The sequence below is a fragment of the Orbicella faveolata genome, unplaced genomic scaffold, assembly GCF_042242905.1.
Source record: "Orbicella faveolata isolate gen_17 unplaced genomic scaffold, um_ofav_v1 contig_25, whole genome shotgun sequence".
NCBI classification, from domain to species: domain Eukaryota; kingdom Metazoa; phylum Cnidaria; class Anthozoa; order Scleractinia; family Merulinidae; genus Orbicella; species Orbicella faveolata.
In genome coordinates this window covers 32,038,844-32,061,164 of record NW_028301553.1, presented here as the reverse complement: position 1 = coordinate 32,061,164, position 22,321 = coordinate 32,038,844, and the positions used below count along the sequence as shown (strand labels likewise).

Here is a 22,321-nt window from a genome sequence, read left to right as displayed (position 1 = left end):
ACCACCTAATATTTTCCCAGTGTGGCAAATAGTGCTAAGCAACTCATGTCACGGAGATTGGGTGAAAACTTTCAAGGTCTGACTCGCGATTCCTTCCTCGATTTACAATCGTAAACTTGGCACCATTCCTCCCTCTGTTTCAGATCAAGCTTGTTTCTCCATTGGGTTGCACGCAAAGGATTATAAACTTCACAACGGTGTTCAATACGCATGTTTATTCATTCACTTTTCTATGCCAGAATCCCATTCCTGATTTACAATTTAAAATTGTTGATAAGTTATAGTAGTATTTCTGTGTGACGATGATATAGAGGGATTCCTTGTTATTCTTACTGAATTACTTTAGTTTTCGAATATTTTGTAGTGTGAATTTCAACGAATGATTCTGCTTTGAAAGTAATACAACATAGACTTTGGGCAAGACTTTGATCTACAATGGCTGAGACATCTTTCTGTACACGTATCTGTTACCAAATATGAATGTTATCTTAGTAGGAATGTTGGAGGACTGGAATCGATATCTCGTGGATAGAATGTTGCGGCGTTAACCCGCCACGCCGCACTCATACAGTATGGAATAGACATGCGATAAAAGAGTTATGCAATGCTCTCTCGAGATAAGTCGTGATAACCAACTAAAAGTTAAATTACATCTGAGCATGCTTAAGTAAGTCTTTGTCGGTTCATTCTGATCAACAGAAGAACTGAAAAGATAAAACATTCCAAACAACGATGATAAATGTTGAACAGTTCGAAAAATCACGGTGAAGGTTTCTTCTGAATTTGCAGTGGTAGAAAATGTAATTCACAGTGGTCAAACGCAAGGAAAAAAACACTAACAAGACTTCTGGGTTAACGTTGCCTAAAAGTTTGTAAAAGTTTTGAAGGGAAAATGTGCAGAGGTCAACGAAATTACAAGGTGATGTTATCTACCTAGTTTATCAGATAAACTAGGTAGATGACAGTGCCAAGCTTATCTATGCAGATCTGGCTTACTAATATCAACGTTTCAGCGAATGTCTTAACTTTTGGTTCAGAGAAAAAGGGAGCATTTACTGGGGGAAATGCACGTGCGCAGTGCGATTGACCGCTGGCGAGATCTGTGTTTGATTGAACAAGGACAAGTACAAGTTCAGATTAACTAAAACTGTAAACGAGTGAGTTCAAAAAATAAAAGTTCTTTCACAAAATAAACTATTGTAATAACCATTCCGTTGATTAAGGCAATCTCTTATCATCCAGGCTGTCAAATTGTAAACAAGCGTAAGGGTTGAAGATTGTGTCCCTGCACCTTGTATCCGTCACACTAGAATTTTTAATTCTATTTTGATGCGTTTTTTACGGAACCAACGCGGTGACTAGGACACATTCTTCTCTCAGTATATGCAGCAAAACACGTCTCAATCCATTTATGATGCGCTCTTCACGTGCTGTCCTCGTGTTGTTCACGTGGCTTCTGCTGCAGCAGTAGTCTGTTCTTTGCCAAGCTCTTCCTGCAATAAATCCAGCGATTGTTGCACCTACGAGAAAACACCACAATAACACTTAGGCCTTAGCCGCATATTTATTTATTTGCTGGATCTAGCGTTTATAAAAGCTGCTTGATTTCAATAGCAAATTTCTCTATTACTCATTTTGTAATCAACCTTGAGACAAACATTCTTCAAATCGAATTAAACAAGTTTCTAGCTTATCCGCGCAATTGTGTCCTCCAGCACAAAATGCTGGACCTATTTGTCGTGCGCTTAAGCTTCCCCCGTGAGGTACTCCTATTGTTCTCTAATTGAATAAGACAACTTTGAAGCTCTGCGGGAGATTTTCGGTTTCTGCGGCATGAAAAGACTAGAAGGCTGGCCTAAGAGTTGGCCAACACCAATTTGTACACCTGGGTGGAGAGAGGTACTGTGAGAGTAAAGAGTCATAACACAGTCGCCTTGGACAGGGGTTGAGTCCAGCACGCTCACCGTTATATTAGAGCATCGCACCAAACCAGTGGATCTATGCATTTTAAAATAAATACCTGATTCATTAACTGGATAGATGACGCAAGGACATCTCGCCATCTGAATGATAAAACGACACATAAGAAAAAGAAAAAAAGAAAAAAAAAACGTTAAAGGACATCTTGCAACAAAACATCACTGAAGAATTGTAGGAAAGAGATAAGAGTTTCGTCAAATTAAATTGCTCTGTATAATGTCGTAATGACACGACACACGAGGTACCTGCAACTAAACCCAGCAAGTAGGTCTGTCTGAACTACCCATTGTTGTCAGAAGATCTAGTAACAGAGGCCAAAATTTGGGCCTGCGACTTGTCCCAGCAATTTGACTGAATTGGGAACTTGTCACTCCAAATTATGGTTAAAAGTTGAAAAAATAAACGATTCGTAGCAAGAACGCTATAAGGAACCTTTGCTCGGCTTCCATGTGCTTGAACGCTATTGACGGCATTACACACAGTTAGCGCGCATTTGAACGCACTTGAATCCACTTAGAGTGCGTGACGCAGTTGCATGCACTCAAAGTGCGTTAGAACGTATTTACATTCACTAAGCGCATGTTTGAACGCATTTGCAATCCCTCAGCGCGCGTTTGAACGCATTTGTATGCACTCAGTGCACGTCGGAAGGCATCTGTATGCACTCAGTGCGTTTGAACGCCAAGTATTTACACTCACCTTCTCATCTCTACCTCCTGAACATGTTTTTGTTGTTGAAGTAGTTGGGCCCACTGTTGAGCATCAACCGGAAGGTCCCTGTAGTAAATTAACAGAAACGTAATAACAAATTAACATGCGTGTAAGGATGCAAACAAATAGCTTGTGAAGGTCCTTTGCTAGGAGGGACAGATTTTTAGAGATATTTGACGACATAGTAAGAAAAAATATTGTTCAACGCTCTACTGGTTCTGTGAGGAGTTTCATCAACGAAACAAGAAAAAGTAAAGGACGGCTTATATCCGGGGGCCTTATAACCAGAATAGTCACATTTAGATGGGAATATAACCGGGGTCTTATAAACGAGAGAGAGGGGGGAGGGGGGGTGGGGTTGGGGGGTTTACAACCGGAGTTTTATTGTAACCCATCCACCATGAATACTTACTTGATAGCTCCATCCCAGTGTATTCCTGTCTGAGTTGCGTGCTCTAGTAACACGAGTCTGTACACGAGAACCACATTAAGCAAAAGCAACGCACCAAGCCTAAAGAGAAAGCATATCAACAGTGATCATCATACAGTTTCTTCTCACATTATCAATACATTAACAAGCAAACAGGTGATGAGAATAACAAAAATCATCATCTGACATGACAGTTTCCACAGTGGAAACCGAAACTGACTTGGTGGATGTCTGTAGAATATTCACGCACCTAGTTTTCTGTCAGTCGGTGGCAAGTCAAACGTTCCCGCCGCTACAGCGCAAACGTTTGTTTTCAAACTTACCCCTTAACACAGAAGGCGCAAGAATAATGTAGGGTACGAGAAGATAGATGTGCGAGGAAGGGGACAGACGCGCGGGGAAGGAGTGAGACGCGCGAGAAAGGAGACAGACGCGCAAGGAAAGCTGGGTATTCAGGCCAGCTGCCCAGCTACTAATCTCCCTATTAAAATATCATTCGTTGTTATCAAAATTATATTTTTTATAAGAATTACTTAATTCTTGTATTAATTTTTTATTAACTGTATTAATTATTTATCTATTAATTGTAGTTATTTTATGTATCTTATTAGTACACGACCCCACAAGCTTGTTAGCTTTGACGTCTTTTATCGTGTATAAATAAAGGTTGTATGTATGTATGTATGTATGTATCACCTGGCTACAGTTAGCCGAAAGCTAATTAATACTAATCCAAGATTAACTCAGCCGAGTATTTAATCCTGTTTTTCGCTTCTTATTTCAATGCGATTAACCAAAGACAATAATAGAATACAGTACAAGTAACAGAAGCAGCTACTATTATAATGTAGTAATAAACCTGGGTTAATCTTCCTTGTCAAGTCGAAACAATATTAAACCAAGTGTGTTTGACAGTTTCGAGATCTACAGAACTGAAAAAAACAACGAGAAGAAAAAAAAGAGAAAAGAAAACGACTTATAGCCAACTAGAGGCGAAAATTGATTCAAAAGAATGAGCTAAGAGACAAAACACACGCATGGCTCGGTTCAAGGTAATTCAACCATGCCGTCTTTAACTATCACATTCGTGCAACATTACGCGTCCTTTCAAAATAAAACGAGATTGGCTCGTAAATTGCTTAAACCGTTTAGTTGAAACCAATGTGACACCATTTATCGGCCAGGCTCGAAGATGAAACGTGGTAAATTGGTTTCTCACAGCTGTTTTGGCTAATTTATTCATGCTTAGTGAAATTTTTTAGGAAGCGAAAGCAGAACCCTTCAACCCGTTTGTTATGACGAAATTCGGAAAATCGAGTTGAAAAGATATTGGTCCAAAATTGGCAAAGAAAAGTCTAGAATATCAAGAATGGTCCTGCACAATGAGAAATTAAAAAATCCCACTAACAAGTTTGTAACTACAACACGCGCTTGTAAACGGACAAAGCGGAATTCCGAAAACAGGTGAAATCCGAGCAGCCCAGCTTACTTAAAGACATTTCCCAGTAGGATATCTCGTTTCCACAAACGAAGGCATTCTGTAACAAAATACTAATTCTAAGCCTGTTGCAAACCGACGTTTGGGCGGCAAATCAGTTAAGCGTAAAATGGAGTAAGATCAGAAATAACGTTAATCGGTATTTTAATTCAAAACAACACGCAAAACACGAGAAACTTATCAATTGTATACTCACAGAACTTTGTTGCGAAAACACCACACTTGATCATTCGCTCTCATGCCTTCAAAACAACACTTCAGCATACTTCATCACTTAAACACATGGCTGACAAACACGAGACACGGAGTTTGAACTATAAATTGTTTCTATTTAGCACGAAATGCATTGTTTCCGTACAAAACACCACTCTGTGAAATAACATTATTTACATTCCCGGGAGCGTGACAGCAGAACGAATTTGCATACAAGTGATTAAGCGGGAGAAACCAGAGTTAACGAGGACCATGGATCGTTAAATTTTTATGTTTCATGAGATTGGCGAATACAAGAGAGGACGCTGGGTGAGAGAGACGTTATTCCCAAGGTAATCTTTAGACCCAGTTCTCCCGGGGATAAAGTTACCGCGCACGTGGCATGGATGTTTCCTTAGAAGATGAACACGAGTGTAGAGTCGTTTGTGCTGCCTCCTGAGTAAACTTCGTGTCGCAGCATCGGCTTATCTACACCCTCCTGTTAAGGGAATAAGTCTTATATATGTGGAATTAACTTCTTTACACTTCACTCTCGTTCCTACAGTTTGCTGAATATTGTGTGACAGATTGTTAAGAAAACTACCTGTTTTTCTTTTTTGTTATCTATCGCGCAGTGTATTATGCATATGTGACACAGTGAAACCTCTTTCTCTCCTGTAGGAAACATTTTTGACCAATAGGCAATTCGTGCCAGTATTGTTTCGTTTGCATTGTTTACAAGTACTTTGCAAGCTGTCAACATAAAACTTTCACTTACAGAATCGTCACAAGCACTGCAAGGGGGTTCGTCACTATTACTTGAGGCAAATAGGACCTAAAAAACAATAAATATTGTTATCCTACTCTATCATGTACTAATTACGAGGGTTTGAGAACTAAAATAACAATAGGAAAGTCAGAGAACGCCATGTTTCGCTACACCTGCAAATAACTCTCCGCCAATAGGAATTATGGGATATTTGACCAATAAATATAAACCGATAATAAAGTGTATTATCGTTTGTCTCACGATGTAGTCACTGAGATGTAGATCGCGACGTTTCGACTGCTTACTGCTAGTCTTCTTCAGGCGATAAGGTCGACTGATTGCACGGTATCATTTATATCACAAAGGTCGGCTGTGATTGGTCCATTTCGATCCTCCTATTGTTCCATTGTTCGGGCGAGTAGCTGTTCCCTCAGTGGTCCGCTGCTGTACCGACCGACAAATCCTCGACAAATATAAACCGGTTTGTGTGAAATGCTTGCGTAAAATAACAATTATCAGCACTTTCTGGTCAATTTACAATTTTCTAATCCAACTCAGTGTTTGGAGTCCGTTCGATTCTTGTCTCTTTTACGGCTAATCACAACCTTGTTATAGTGTTTTAGATCACGATACAAATACAACTGGACTTTACATATCATAACTCTTAAATTAACGGTTACTACTATGTATCCTTAACTCTAACCGATACATCTCCATGCCCATGAGGATGAAAGGGAAAAAATCGCTCGGGCTTTTTATTCAGGGAGGGGAGGTACTTGTAGTCACGGGCTTGCAAACATGTTCTTATAACACTCACCGTACTCCCACAAGGCGAGATATTGTTCCTCTCGCCGACAATCTCTGTAACAGGCCTGTTTTATCCTCTAAAGATCGCGAAAGTAAAATAGCAAAATAACTCGTTCAATGATTCAGTAGCGAAAACAGCGATAACATAAGCTGTTAAAGCTAGAAACCTAACAAAGTCCAGTTGCCTCCACGATGAATAAAGTACTTGAAGTTAAGTAATTCCAAAATGCACGTTCTACACAGTCCTATTGTGACAAAGTAAAAGCAAAATAACAGCAAAGGTTTACACTGGATGCGATTTTATTGAAAATTGGGGTCCACTCAATATCTAATATCATTAAAAATATTTTCCCCGGTTAAATCAAGTTCAAGTTTTACCAAACTTTATAGCAAACACATTGAAGCCGAAACAGTTATGACCCATGTTCGTCAAAGAGAGCGCCTAAAGGAACAATGTGACTTTACCAGTAGATTGCTGTAAACCTGAAAAAATCTCTTCCTTCTAATTTTCTGACCCGTTTTTCACATGTGTGATTCATCAAGTATGGAGCATCTTCATAGCGTTACATCCGTGACACTCACCGTTAGATACCTCCATATCTGGTTCCGTGACTTCCTTGTTCTTAAGACTGCGGGTCCTTTTGTGTCTTCTTGTCGGCGATGTCTTTCTTTTCTTGGACCACTGTCCTTCTGTAGTTTCTCTTCTCAGACTCTCCACTGGAGAATCAAATAACAACACGCCAGTCTCTACTTACTACCTTGATGAACTATATATCTTACAATACTTCATTTACGATCAACGTAGTGTTACAGTACAACTCCTATTAAGGGGACACCCTCAGGGAAATTGGAGGTGGCCACTTAATGGGGTTTGGCCGCTTGATAGGTATTCGTGAAGAATTAGCATGAGGCTTACTACAAACGTAAAGAATTAGCATGAGGCTTACTACAAACGTAAAGAATTAGCATGAGGCTTATTACAAACGTAAAGAATTAGCATGAGGCTTAGTACAAACGTAAAGTTAGTCAAATACAAACATACTTTAAGGCAACATGGAATCATGTGAAGACAATAACAAACGTGTGTTTGAATGTTTTTCTCAAGATGTTACTTTCTACTTTGGACTCTTATCTGTCACCTTTTTATAAAACAAAACCAAACTATTTGTGTTAAATTCTGGGTGGCCGCTTCATATGGGTAAGAACAAAAGAAAACCCGAACGGGGACGACCAAAAGGTGGCAACTATATACCTTATCAGCTTCAGACTGACTGATTGAACAGTTTCAATCGAGTTCCGAAACTAACTCGAAATTACAATGGTTCTGCTCTGTGATTGGTCAACAGACTCGCGCCATCTCCTTCACCAATCAGGTGCAGGACCAAAAGCAATCGCGACTAGGTCCCAGGTCACGAACGTGTTCCCGCGCTTGGCGCCAGTTTCCTACGTTGTTTCTGCTATGATCGGCCAAAGAGATCAGTTCGATTCTGGTTTAAAGGCACTCTAGTCAAAATTAAAAACTGCCTAACCGACACAGTAAAACATTTCCACCAAGAGCTAACCCTTGATTCCTGATATTTGAAGCTTCTTTGATTTTAAACTGATCATGCGTGCAAAACGTTATTAACTGCTTCACCTACCTAAAAACTGGAAATAGCCTTCAAGACCTTCCAAAGCATTCTTCTCTATCATATCTGCGAGGCAATAAAAAATAAACACTGATTGTTTCAAAATAATCCAGTCGTATTCAGTACAAGTCTACCGTAAAATGTAATCCGCTTAGTACGGCCTTTATATCAAATTCAGACTACAAGACTAGTGGGCAACACTTAAAATCTCTTCTCAATCTGCTGACATCCTCGTTATCCATTTCTTACAACTCTCCTCTCAGAAGCGTGGCGTGACAACCTGAATAACCAAACGTGGTCAAGATCTAAATTCTCTCTACAATGTCAGCTCTTCGTCAAGCGCACAGGTGATGACAACTCAGAACTTCGTCAAACTAAGAAGAATATTTTTTTGTGATGTAAGGCTTAATTCTCGAAACTTACATCACAAAACTATGGAAACCAGTAATGACGATTTGCATTTTGAGATAATGAAGACTTTTGTTGCCTTTAATATTAAACTGTTTTCAAATAAAGATCTTGAGGAGTTTGTCAACGAAAAGCGCACAAAGCATTCGCAGAAACAAGACGTGCACAAAAAGCGTGGATCTTGAATGCAATTTCCAAGCATTTCTTTGTTATACCAATAAGTTACGCACACAAAAATACGAGGTTTAAAGTATTCACATGACTTTTATAAAAGTTCTTATCATTTCATAAGTTACTCTTAGCCCATCTTTTCCTCTCTTTAAAAACCACTCTACACATTTAACCTATCGTTTAGCAGGGCAACTCAACAGTAAATTTCTCCAGCATTTGCTAGCAAAAACAGATGACAGCGTGGGTAAATTTTGTTATCAACTAGAGCAGGAATTGTCTTAACGAGCGAAACATTCGCGGAACCTGACCAGAAGTTTGTGTCAGTCATAGACTAGCAGGTCAGAAGAGGAGAAGCAATTCAGAAGAGGAGAAAGACCTGAAACAACACCAGACTGACAAATATCTGCCTTGCATTACGCAATATATGTGGTCCACAATCGACCAAAAAACCCCTAAAGATAACTTGTCAAAAATTAATAACGATAACACGTTTTCCAAACCATTCATCCAGCTCGATCAGTTTCGTTGTGCACAGCTGTAACAGGAATAAGTTGTCTTCACGAGTACCTCTTCAAAACACGAGAACCAATTTATAACCAAAACACAGAGCTATGTAACGCTGATATGATTGCAAAAATGGCATTGCTCTCCACCAATCAGCTACTTTATTTCCCAAACATAACATCAATATTTTATGGCAACAATCAACGACAGTGACCTCAAGTATTCAAAGTACTTCTGCTCTGCTGTGATTGTTTTGTCGTGGCGTCATGAATAATACATTCTCTTTATTCTTGAGAAGTTTACGTATTCAGTAACAGCTAGAATCGGCCGGATGGAGAATGGAGTAGATAGAATACTGGAACCTCAGGCAAACGGGATAAGTTCTAAAATGCAAGACCACAGCACCACCATCTTGAACTGAGGCCTCCCAGACAATTTTTTGTTGAGTTTCATCAATGTTTTCTTCTCGACCGTTTTTGTGCGATCTGATTTGCACACCAAGACATCCACAAGTTGTGTCTGCAATATTCTAAGAGCAGTTCAGCAGTCCTCGGAGACTTCAATATCCAACGCCAGGTTTAGCTCTTTAAATGCATTTAGTCCAGATTCGAGCAAAACGAACCGATCCTTGGGTCATGTCGAAAAATGTTTTCTTTGAGATATTAATAAGAAAAGGTACCTACAGTGTTGTCATAAGACGCTGGCTTGCAAATACGGATTCGGTCGACCATCAAAGCAATATTATGAACGATAGTTCGGCTACTTACTGCGACCAACAAGTCGTATAACAACAGCCATTGTTCATAACTTGTAGATCATTGGACAAGGCTGTTAACCCTTTATAACTCGTTCCCTGAGAAATATCGTATCCAATTTCTCTTTACTAAATCACCATATTTGTCTCGTAAAGAGATAGGGAGAAAAAAGGAAATCAAAGTTAACGAAATCTTGGTTTGCCAGTCTTGATCTGTCTTATGTGTCGTGAGAAACATGAGGCGACGAAACAGCTACAATTGAATTCTTGTTCAACAGATGGTTATTCTTGTTCAACAGAGTCCGGCTATTTGTTCGTTTATCGCATATATCGTCGGTTCAAGCATTATTACTTCAAAAGAAAAGGCATACTCACTTCTTACAAAACCCCATACTGACTTCTGATAGGTTACCTCTGAAGATACTCTACAATAAAGGAGAAAAACATAATAGTAATATCACTTTATGAACGGTGAGCATCTTAATAACCAAAGCGACGTCCGCTCAAGCAAAATTTATTCATACATAACATCTTATAGCATCACAATCATTCCACAAAGACATGCATATCGAAGAGTTTATTTTTCGGCTCTGGCCGAGAATGTGCGTGTGTTATAGTTCATTCTGCTGGGAAACCTACAGGTATAAAAATAATAAAGCTAGATTTAGTCTCGCGCTGTTTTATCTACTCACTGAATTCGTCAATGCATTTGTGCACACGAAGGTTTTCTGTTGACGATGAAATAAGACAAATACGCCACAAATCTATTGGTCTTCCAGGATCACGCAAGCGATCACGCCACTGGTCACGCATGAAATCACTGGCTTGTCGCGTCTTTATGTAAACAGTCGGAAGTTCCAATAAACGAAACCAGCAGAAATTTAATTTCATTTACTTGACTTCTTTCAAAGGGGCGCGACAACGTCTGAAATACTCACAGTCTGTGAACTTAAGATCGTCGAGTGTTGGGGGTCGGGGGGGGGGGGGGGGGAGCGAGAAAGGTTACTCAACAGAGTATTAAACGAAGAAACTCCGTCCTGAGGTCCGAACCCTTACATTTTATATGCCATATTTGACATAAAGAGCAACCTTTTCGTTTACCTTCCACATCCCTACAGTATCCTTTTTCCGAACCTTTACAGTCAACGTAAAAGAATCGACCAAGGAATGCCTTCTTTAAAAAATCCCCAAGTCGTTGATTTCAAAACCCAAAAAGCCCTTCGCACCTACTCGTCACCAATAAACTAGTCGTATGTTAAATAAAACCAAACATGTTAAAAAAATATTAAATGGTGTTTAAAAATGTTAACATCTTTTAACACTTTAACATTTAAAAAAAAAACATTTCTTTTAGAACATTTAACATTTGTTTTTAGATTCAACATGTGAATGAAGGCCCTCTATGCAGGGGCTATTTCAGTCTAAAGAGAGGTGCAAACAAATACGCAAATAAAAAGAAAAAAAGAAAAAAAGAAGACTAAAAGGAAAGGAAAAGAAAGCTAACAGCGGAAAATATTTTTATAGATTTACTGGCACTAGCCTTATTGACTGAGCACGCGTTCAGTGGTACCTTATTTACAACTTAACGTTATGTTGAAACTGTAAAGATCCGCAGGGAAAAAAATACCTTAATCTACTGGTCGTGTTTGAAGTCCTGGTCATACAGTATCTGTTGGTGATATAAAAGCTGTCTCCATATGGAATACCTTCGTTATTAACCTGCGACACAGAGAAAATGAATGAAGCGGGTTTTCATAAAACACAATCCTACCACAATCAAATAAATGTTCAGGAAAGTCACTAGTCCTTTATCCTCGCCTAATGAAGTTTACACACATACATAGATCATGCATGAGCAACCCAACAGAAACGGTGATTAATTGAATCCACGAAGTAAGAATGGGTACCAATACCCAGTGTGTGGACAAACCCAGGCTTTGTTTTCGAGAAGCTCTGAAACATTTTAGAGAAAAATTTGTTTATGACATTCACCAAATCACTAACATGCTCTGTCGTTTAATTCTCAAACACTAAATGCAGGCTGAAAGTTATGGTACGGCAGTTACAACGTTTTGGTATTGAGTAGGCATTTTATAGACTGCAACGTCTGTTGCGTTCGCTCTCCCTGAAGAGAGACTGAGACATTCCTTGTCCACTTTAGTAGTCGGGTACTTTGATGATCAAAACCGAAAATGCGAGAACACTTTCTTTGTTACATGCACGATGATATATTAAGGACGTTCGCGCTAACTGTTTCTGCGCATCTTTACTGCACAGACGCAAATTCACACGCCACGTCATGCATGAGAGCGCTCGCTAAGTTTAACAAATCGAATGTGGTTTAGCGTTGTCTGCTATATATCTGACTGCAGTAAAAGTTTTAAAAAAATCTATCGACTGGAAAATTTTCGCGCGAAGGTCCTTGAGTAACCATAGGCTCAAGATTTGATGTTATAAAAAATGAGGAAACTACAAACCTCAGCTTGTATGATGTACAACTTTCCTGGTACACTACCCTGAAAGCAATGCTGTCAATAAAAACAAAAAACACCAACAAAAAACAAAAAACAAAAAAAACTGTAAGGCTTGGAATCAGGTAATGTAGCTTGGTAAGAGTTACTCCTCGGCAATCTTCATAGTAATAATCTTCATAGCGAACCGAACTTTGACTAACTTGCTTGAGGTTCCCGTACCGCCTTAATTTACAGGATCTTTATAAGCCCTTTATCTCCCATTTTCCTTCCTACCATGGGTGACATCGACAACACGTCAAATAATTTCCGTTCACGATCCCACGTCCCCCTATCCCTTCCCTCACTGGCTAGTAAGCCCACGTCCCCCATCCCCTCCCTCACTGGCTGGTAAGCCCACGTCCCCCATCCCCTCCCTCACTGGCTAGTAAGCCCACGTCCCCCATCCCCTCCCTCACTGGCTGGTAAGCCCACGTCCCCCATCCCCTCCCTCACTGGCTAGTAAGCCCACCTTCCCCATCCTCTCCCTCACTGGCTAGTAAGCCGAAAGAACAAGTACCGTTTTCAACAAAAATTTTCTTGATGTTTCCGAGTACTGTTGTCTGAAACAACAGGAAGACTCAAAAACTTTTCCCGTCAGCTTGCCATCGCGGCACGACACCTCAAGTTGCTAGGCAAACCCCCTCTTGAAAACTGTGCCCTCAGTCAGTTTAGTTAAGGTAAAACTATTGCTTTAGCGTCCTTCAATGTTTGATCATATGTTAGCGCATCACCTCTCCTTAGAAATCGCTAGACATTTTTTTTCTATTAAATATAGTTTCGAGAATTTGGTTGTATATTGAGTCTACAAGACCCTGATTTGCGTTATTCTCATCACTCACCTGGTTGATAATGTACTGATTTTGAAACGGCGAAAGAAGAAATGAAGAACTGTATCATTAACAAGGCTTACCTGTTGTTCCGTAGTGGGTGAATGTTTGGGTCCAAGAGCATGATTAAGTGATACTGTATAAGTGATTGTTCTTCTCTGACCATCCTCTGCTGTCTCCCATGGGTTTAACACCAAATCTACACAACACAGCGAGAAATTTGCATTAAAATTTAGTGGAGAACAGACTTACAACAAGTTCTCTAAGGCCTTGAAAATAATTAAAAATATATATATGCCGAATTCTTAGTCCAAGATTATAAATAATTCTTAAGACAGACATACAGCAATTTTTGTAAATGACCTATAAGTATAATTGTTCACGATAAACCATACAAGTTTCACTTCAAAGCGAGACTTGAAGTTGAAATTAGATAGTCTGACGTCAGCATGGATAAGAGCCATAACATAAAAGCCGGCGTTTTCAAATTCCTCCAGTTTGTACAGCGTTTTCGAAAAGCTCCTTTTTGTGACGGACTAGTGTGGACGGCAGGCCTAACCGTAGACTGAATAAAGCTGCGTTTTCAAATCTCTCCGGCTTAGTGTGGACGGGCCGTAAAAATGCACGCTCTACACGCGCTGCGGCTCAAAAACGTCGTATAATCAAGAGGTCAATCAGGCACCGACTGGCATTGACAATAGAGAAAAACAAGCAAGGAAATGACTGATGAGTGATGGATCCATCATCAACAGTAAAACACACAAACTTTACCCTTGTTAAGAATGCAGTTACACACCTTTTGTCCGTCTTCCTTTTTGTACTCTTTTGTAGAAATCAGACTCTGTGAAGAGGTATTCATACAGGGTATCCACGCTAACAGGAAACTCCTGAAAACAGCCACAACAACGTTTCAACAAATTTTAACCAGTTAGTTCAAGGAAAAAAAAATATCGCGCCGAGACTTGGAAGCAGACATCGGGAGATGGAGCCAACTAGGGAAAAAAGTCCAGGACAGATAGGTTTCAAGGACTTAATGTCCCAGGAGAGGGTACTAGGTGTGAGGAAGTAAATGAGTCAAAGAATAAAAGTACCTTAGTAACTAAACAAAAGTATCGCGACAACTTAATTTTGAGATTTTGGTCGAGAGAAACATATATTACGGGACACTAAATTTTCACGAGTACTTTTTAAAAACAATCAAGATAAACTGTGAGTAACAAAGAACCATTCTGCCATTTTGCCATACGGGATGCACTAAGGATTTTTTTGGTCCGATCAGAAATAGCATGAGAAGTCTGGCAATAGTCACGTGAACATTTCCCAAGTCATACTTCTTAGCATTTCCCTTCCCCTTCCTCTTATCCCAGGGGCCTCCCTCCCTTTTCACTGCTTTGCTTCACAGTAATGCTTCTTCTGAATGCTAATTACTAAAGGTAGTCAAAAGTATAAAATCATATCACACACCTCGTTGACAATCTCTTTGCTTAGATGGGTATCACAAACACATTTTACAGGAACTGGTGAAAAAGAGTTCACAAAACTGATAAACTATAAGTAATCTTTCGATGTGTTAATAATTCTAACTTGGCTTGTTTTTCACTGATACTGTCTCAGTAAGAATTTTCATTTGGCTACGTCCTTGCACATGTGATCTCTTTCAAGTTGCTTTATTTCTGACAGGGCAAATCGACTTTCACCCTGGCTTAATTAGTTCTATTCAAATCATCTCGTTTCTCCTTCAAATACCATTACAGAACTTCAAAACTCATTCCCTCCTTTAGACTTGCCTGAAAAGTTGAGCTGTATAAGTCAAGCTCGGAGCAAAAAATCGTGTATGACACTTGAAGCTTGAGTGCAAAGTGCACTAGGAAAGGAAGTGCAAGAGCAACCTTTTGCATGAAGACTACCTACAGCCATGAAGGACTTAAACAAGTCTATCTTACCATCTGCATGTTCATCCTCATGAAATTCAGAGGCAGTACCTTCCTCCTCTAGATCACTACTTAGATCTTTCTTTTCCTTAGGAACAGGAGACTCTTTTGCCGTCATCTTCCTCCTTATAGTACCAGGAGACTTAAGCAAGCTTTTGAGTTGTAGATGAGGAGATGTTGATCTGGGGCGAAGTTGTGTGTCTGTTACACCACTGTCCACAGTATTCTCACCTTCTGGATGTAGCAACTGGCCATTTTCAAGTCCTGTGGGTGACAGTACCCCAGGCGACGGCGGAGTGACGGACACTACTGGTGCATTCTCACTGTCCTTATCGGGCACAGTCTAAAGAAAAAGTGCAATTTACAATTACAAGAATTGAGGTGTGCACTGAAATTTATATCAAGAAGTCTGGGATTGGAATCCTGAGAACTATACATGTAACAAAAGCCAACTTTGCTCCATGAAGAAGCTGAATGATGCTTTTCATCAACCATCTGTTGTAACTTACTGAAAAGACTGGAATCTACAGAATAAAACTTAGACATATTGCTGCATGCAGACATAATAAAAAGTGTATTGATATGTTTTTCATTGCTTTTGACAATCAAAGTTAACAGAAAAAATGTATCAAGTACCTTCATTATTGTACTACTGCCCTTTTATCTGATGGAAGGAAACCCTCAGTTGTTATTGAAGATTGAGGTGAATTGAAACAAAACTTTACCTGATTTTCAGGACCAAGTTCAGTTCCAAGAGAGCTTTGACTACGTGATGAGACACTGTCTGAAGGCAATTCTCCTTCCACGTCACCTTCACTTCCTGAATCTTCAAACACTCCCTGTTTTTCATCATCATCAGAATCATCATTATCAGAACTGCCTTCTTTCCCTTCTGAGTATTTGCCAACCACCTGAATTAGTTCTGATGGACTCAGGGGCTGAAATGAACCAACACAAATAATGTAAAAACAAATTAACAATAACAATAACAATAACAATAACAATAACAATAACAATAACAATAACAATAACAATAACAATAACAATAACAATAACAATAACAATAACAATAACAATAATAATAATTATAATAATTATAATAATAATACATATAATAAATTACTTTTAACTTGGTATGCAGATCCAAAAAAGAGAGAGGGGCAATTAAATTTCAAAACCATGTAGTAAAAGGAAGCTAAAAAGGTAACCTTACAGAGTTTGTTTGAGCCACTTCCCCTTCTTGTAAAATTTTTTTTTACAATATGTGGAAATTTCCCCAAAGCTGGTCAATAATTTTATGTACTAATCAATCAATCAGTCAATTAATAGCATAGGAGAAACCTCATGTTTGAGTCACAAGCAGTTTGAAAGGCAGAGCAGCAAGAACAAGTTTAAGTCAAGCATGCAGGCAGAAAATCATGTTGACTCAGTAATCTCATGGATTTGCCACTTGAGCATGTGACCCACACATGAGCCTGTTTCCTGGCTAAGGAATTCATCAAATGATTTATTTCCTTAATAACAACAGCAATCCAGGAAGTAGTATTGAGAGTAATGATTTGATACATACCTGATCTAAAAGAGCATTTTGCCAAATTCTAAAAAGAACTGTGTATGCTGTGTCTCTTGATATGAACGAAGCAAAGAAGTACTAAGGAACAAAAACAACATTGTTTCACAATCACAATTTTGATTCAATTCAAGTTTTGCCTTAAATCTGACTCAAATTAATTTACAATCACTTGAAACATTGCCAAGAAGATGGGTGGAAAAACTTTTCTAGACTAGTACTGACACAATTTATTTGTCTTCCAAATATTACAGACTGAAATCCATAATATAATTAGTCAGGAGAAACAAAGCTGGAACCTAAACTTGGTAAATAAAATAACAAGGCATTAGGGTACACACCTTTTCAGTCTCTGTACAAACTTGAACAGCATTTGGTATAACCAGAGCAGTCTTCTCTTTCCTTATGCTGCTTATCTCTGTACACTGTATTGTCACCTGAAGGGCAGCACACCAAAACAAGTTTCAAGAGGTACCTATTGACTTGACGACTTCAAATGTACTGTGCAAGAAAATATCCATACCCCTCCCAGAGAGGGCTTTTCTTAGTTTGACAAACCCCCCCCCCCCCACCCTACATCCCTCTGGAAATTCAAGTTTTGTTTCATATTTTCCTTTGAACATTTTGGCTTTTGAGACTCCCCACCCCCCTTGGACTGGGGATGGATATTTCTTGGGATCACACAATTGGAGAATTGTTATACTTTGTGTTAAAATATGTTATACTTACAAATGTTTCCCAGCCAAATATGTTGGCATAGAAACAGAGCCAGTTTTGAGAGATGTACAATCTGCCATGCACTAAAATGTCTCTCTGTAATGCACATGAGTAATCTGCAAGAAAAACAATTTAACCTCAAGACCATTACAATGTTCACTACCTTTCTGAATACTTGCAATGAAATTATGTGGAATCTGTTATAATAAGCCAAATACTGTAAGCTTAGCTTTTCCTCTAACATCTTTAAAGTTCTTGGCAAAATATCCTGGCTGGAATAATTTGTAACTTAGATTCTTGAAGATCCTTGCAGATCCTGACACAAAGGTCAATAAGCTCTATGAGGATCTTGGCAAGAACATTTAAAGATCTTGTTAAAATGTAGAACTGTACTTGCTTGATGTGAGTCACTGAAGAAATAAAGTGCTGGAAATGACTTGCCTACTATAAGTTGCTCGCTTTCAGGAAGTTCCTTAAACAACCTCTTGAAGTCTCCACATTTTGTCTTGTAACTTGAAAATATCTACGGGTATATAGGTGGAGATATGAATTACAAATCAAGTGATAAGTTGTAGAAGACATCTGGTTCACACAACTTCATTTATCCAATGCGTGGAACCACACATTTAAATTTGTCACCTACAGTATGACCTTAAAATACACAATCAATTGTCATCCATTGAGATAGAGCTACCTGATTAAATGAAGCAGGAAGCCAATTTCCAGGTGACTTCTGAAAAGACAAAAAATGGATGCAACGTCACACTAAATTGTCAGTGATAAATTATTAATGCATGTAAAATGTTGCACAAAAGAACATTTTTCTTCCACAGAAAAGACTGAGTTGTCTTAAGAATTGAACACATGAGCTCACAGGTGATTTTGATGCTGCTTTGTTTCCCTTGCTAGTTTTCCTCTCTGTCTTGGTAGCTGAACTAGGAGGTGTTGATCTTCTGGAAGGACTCAGATCTCTTATTTTAGACCTCAAACTGTTTGTTATACTTTTACTGCAAGAGAAAGATTGATATATTAGGTTTTTTAACTGTTCAACATTAGCGCACAAAAATTAAATACTATCATAGTAATTTTATTACACTTCACGATTACAAGTCATGTACTTGTAATATTGCCTCTGCTAGAGCTAGTACTTTCTGTCCTTTGTTTGTCTGACATGCAACTAAAGTTTTTTGGGGAAATCTTTGGGTACATTCAAACAACAGGAAAACAGTGTACTGTAACAGATTATGTTTGTAAGAAGTTTTTACAGCATAGTGAGAATGACTTTCAGGCTAGTACTTAGCCCTAACAACATTCTTAGAGAGCACTCAAGCAATATTTGTACATGAAGTAAAATTTTACGTTTCAGAATATTCTGTCACGAGACGCATTTAGACCAATCACGTGCCACCCAGAATATTTGATGGATTATAAGCTCAGATATTTGTTTTTGGACATTATATGTCCCTCAAAGCTCACAGTTTTCCTGGAGCTCTGCTCTAGGAAAACTGTTCGCTTCTCGGAACAGATAACGTCCACGGATGAATATCCAAGCACAATTTTGGGCCAGATGGACGCTATTACTGATATAATATAATATAATATTGTATACACGTATGTATATGCTTTGGGACTTTGCACTTGCTATCAGACAGGTAACAATTTGTGTTCATTTAGGATACAATTCCAGTATCAAATATTACCTTCTTGGAGAGGTTCTTTGGACACTTGAATCATCACCATCATCAGGACTGCCAGTAATAAAGAATTATCACATCATTTAAAAAAATAGTAATTTGTTATTTCAGACACCAAACAATATACTACAGGGCACAATGGATTAAAGGATAAACAAGTAGTAATCGTAGATTAAAATGAAATCTGTTTCCTGGCAGCTATGGTCATACTGGACAAACATTAGAATGCATGCATATTATAACACAAGAACAATAAATGCTGTGAGAACATCAAGTGACCATATGTTTATATACTATGTTGAATTATTTGTGCATTTTTTGATCGATTCTTACTTATGATCTATTGGAGGAGAGACATTCAGAATAACTTCATTAACATTTTTCCCTTGCTTTACTGTATAAAACAAGTAGATTCTTTGTTGTTAAGCATCTGTTTAGAAACAGATCACAAATGACAAACTGTGGTAAGAACATCAGTGACACACTTAATGGCCTGTGGGCCACTTTTTTGTTGTCACCAAATTTTGACGCCATCTGTGATCTACTACTGAACAGACACAAAGCAGCTTGGAGTCTATTTGTAAATTTCAGAGCTGTTTTTTTTTTCCATTAAAAAAATACTAAATATATCATTTGTTTGACTTCCTCTTTCTGCTCAACCAGCCTTTCAGTTGGGTTATCAAATACGCATACGAATACCAAGCTAATGCTTATGAACCCCTCACAACTGCATAAAATTATCCTTTTAAAAAAAGCAGACAGCTATGTCAATATAATTTACCACTGAATTTACAGATTACAAAATTTAGTAAAATTTATTTGGCTTAAATTCTCGTCCATAATAATTGCAATAATATTATGATTGAGTTTTTGCAACAGTTATGAGAAAAACTGTTTTGATATTTCAATCATCAGTAAAATAAAAACATCTGTTTCTGAAAGACGTCTGTAGTCCTAAAAATCATCACCCACTCCTTATGACTGCAGAACTAGAAAAAATTTGGATACACTGCGAAGTGCTACATAATTTCAGCAAGTCATTGGATTTCAGAGATTAATTCTTAAAAGATTCAAACGTGGATCGGAGAAAAAGTACAATAATTAATAAGTTTAATGCGAATAGAATGACGAGCAGGAAAGGTTATTTATGCAGGCTTAAGAATTAAATCCACAAGTTGATTGTCACCTATGTTACAAGCTCAAACCTCTAGCTTTTTCTGCAAGACAAACATAAACCTTTTTTTTTTTCACATACTCATCTGCCATCTCGTCAGGAGGAGTAACACAAAATGTAACCTTGCGTTAAAAAAATTCTGTTAAGCTTAATTGTAATTAAGCTTACATGCTCTTTATAATAAAAATAAGCTAACCTTTCAAGCAGATCTTCCTGTGAGGAGGAAAACTCTTTCGCTTTCCTGTTCGACATAAAAGGAAACACCTCAACTCACAACATAGCGTTAAAACTTAAAACACATAAAAAGTCTCTAAACAAATCTGCTTCAACCCACAAGCGTTTGAAAAATTGATCTTTACATGTCACCTTGTGGTCGGTTTCGTGTCGTCAAGATTAAGTTCTTCCTCTTTGCCGAGGTTGGAACTCTCCAAGTCAAGGCTTGCCGGTCTCTCCTTCTTTGTTTCACTTCCTTTACTATTAATTGTATCTGAGGCATTAGAGGATAAACTGTCCTCCATGCCAGCTCTATTTGTATTTATAATTTTCCTTCGGTGTATCTCATCACGGAGATTTCACTTGTTCGTTTCTTGTATTTACCCCCAGAATGGCCGCATTAGTTCCTAGTTCTCCTCGGTCGCTTACAGGGAAACCATATAAGCGACATATTTAATAGTTGCGGGTTGTTTTCTTTGAGAATACAATTTATCTTGAGTGGTTCAAAAGTGTTTGTGCATTAAAGGTTGAAAATTTATATAGCCAAGCTAGAGTAAAAGTGTAAATACTAGTGTAAAACTAAAAATAGGAGAATTCCCTCCGTCCACAATTAGCCTCGCTTTGGTGTGATTAGACAGATCGCCAAAACGTTCATTTACTTCTTCATAACCAGTGTTAAAAGGTTAACACCACGATTAAATACGATCACGATTAAATTAAAATAAGCGCGGCTCCCAAAAGTGCAGTTAGAATTGATTTGACTGGAAATCATGACTTGGAGCTTCCGTGGCGGGGGAAGGAACACTCGAGGTGCAAACTCTTACACTAAATACAATTTTTGACAGAATAAGTAACCCTTTTATACACCTTCCACAGAACATGGTACTCTTTCACATGCCTACAGTATGCTTTTACCAACCCTAAAACGTCTACAGAGCCGTGAATCGTTTTACAATTAAGAAAGAAAAGCATTTGTAACTATTGATAGACTGGCCCGCCTAGACTAGCATAGTATCCGCGGGACAGTCCAACTGTAAAATGAACATTCATTAAGAAATAATAAAAAAAAGACTGATTGAAAATGATTCAAAAAACGATTACCCAAAATGGGTCCACCAGAAAATTTCTAAAAGTTTAGCCGGCGAAGCAAGCGTTCCCGCGGGGTTTGGGAGCAAAGAAAGACCGAGTCAACTTCAACTTCACTTTATTTTGCACTAACAGTTTTGAAATTACAATATTAACACAAAAAAAGAAAAAGGTACATATGTAACGATTAAAGGTGACAATGGTCTATAGTTTGTGCATGGAGGCTAATAGAACCGCGAGAAAATTCCGTTCCTCGGAACGGGATTTTCGGATTTTCGCTCCATTTTTCGCGCCGTAATTCTTTGCTCCCGAACCCCACAGAAACGCTTGCTACGCAGGCTACTAAAAGTTCGAAAGTGTTATTAAAAAAAAGAAAAAAAAGAGCCTCCACGCGCCTCCTCGTGAAATGAAAAATATTGCCTATTTCAGACCAAAACAGCTAAAAAGCAACATGCGCTTTTGGACAGCACATACCTAAATATATAGCCTCTATACATAAGGAAGTACCCCCGGTCACCCACAGGCCAGGCAACTGTGAAATGGTGAAGACTAATTCAGTAGGTCCCTAAATTTACTTATTTGATTATACTCTTATACAATATTCATTACTCAACCCATTGAGGCAACTCTTTGCCATTGAACTAGTAAGCCTATTTTACTGCCATTTTGAAAAGGATAGAAAATTTATCCCTGCTAGATTCAGACGAAACTGCAGGCTTTTCCTTTCACAGTTTCCCCCTCTGT

The 22,321-nt window shown here is 38.5% G+C and overlaps 1 protein-coding gene across 2 annotated transcripts; it reads right to left on the bottom strand.

The window, feature by feature from the left end:
• Nucleotides 1-196: 196 nt before the first annotated feature.
• On the bottom strand, nt 197-20,902 carry LOC110060833 (protein Aster-B-like). 2 transcript variants are annotated; one of them, XM_020767633.2, is made up of 25 exons: nt 20,645-20,902; nt 20,475-20,519; nt 19,111-19,158; nt 18,285-18,417; nt 18,105-18,143; nt 17,852-17,933; nt 17,423-17,526; nt 17,035-17,130; nt 16,694-16,774; nt 15,849-16,061; nt 15,136-15,466; nt 14,657-14,709; nt 13,989-14,079; nt 13,276-13,391; nt 12,330-12,380; nt 11,480-11,571; nt 10,228-10,277; nt 8,028-8,081; nt 6,970-7,104; nt 6,398-6,464; nt 5,590-5,646; nt 3,104-3,202; nt 2,680-2,757; nt 2,021-2,063; nt 197-1,520 (listed from the first exon to the last, which is right to left on the bottom strand). In XM_020767633.2, the coding sequence occupies exons 1-25, from the start codon at nt 20,794-20,796 to the stop codon at nt 1,446-1,448; spliced, it is 2,385 nt and encodes a 794-aa protein (XP_020623292.2). In that variant the 5' UTR covers nt 20,797-20,902; the 3' UTR covers nt 197-1,445. The 2 variants fall into 2 exon arrangements, with proteins under 2 accessions (XP_020623292.2, XP_020623293.2); XM_020767634.2 differs by having other exon boundaries at nt 15,355-15,466.
• Between the last annotated feature and the right edge of the window lie 1,419 nt (nt 20,903-22,321).

Bases quoted from the DNA above. Each gene is read 5' to 3' on its own strand.
- LOC110060833 (XM_020767633.2), bottom strand. From the start codon at position 20,796: ATGGAGGACAGTTTATCCTCTAATGCCTCAGATACAATTAATAGTAAA. The intron at 17,131-17,422 runs GTAAGTATAACA...GCTGCCCTTCAG, and splicing joins TATTTGGCTGGGAAACATTT to GTGACAATACAGTGTACAGA. The intron at 16,062-16,693 runs GTATGTATCAAA...GGTTCATTTCAG, and splicing joins AAAATGCTCTTTTAGATCAG to CCCCTGAGTCCATCAGAACT.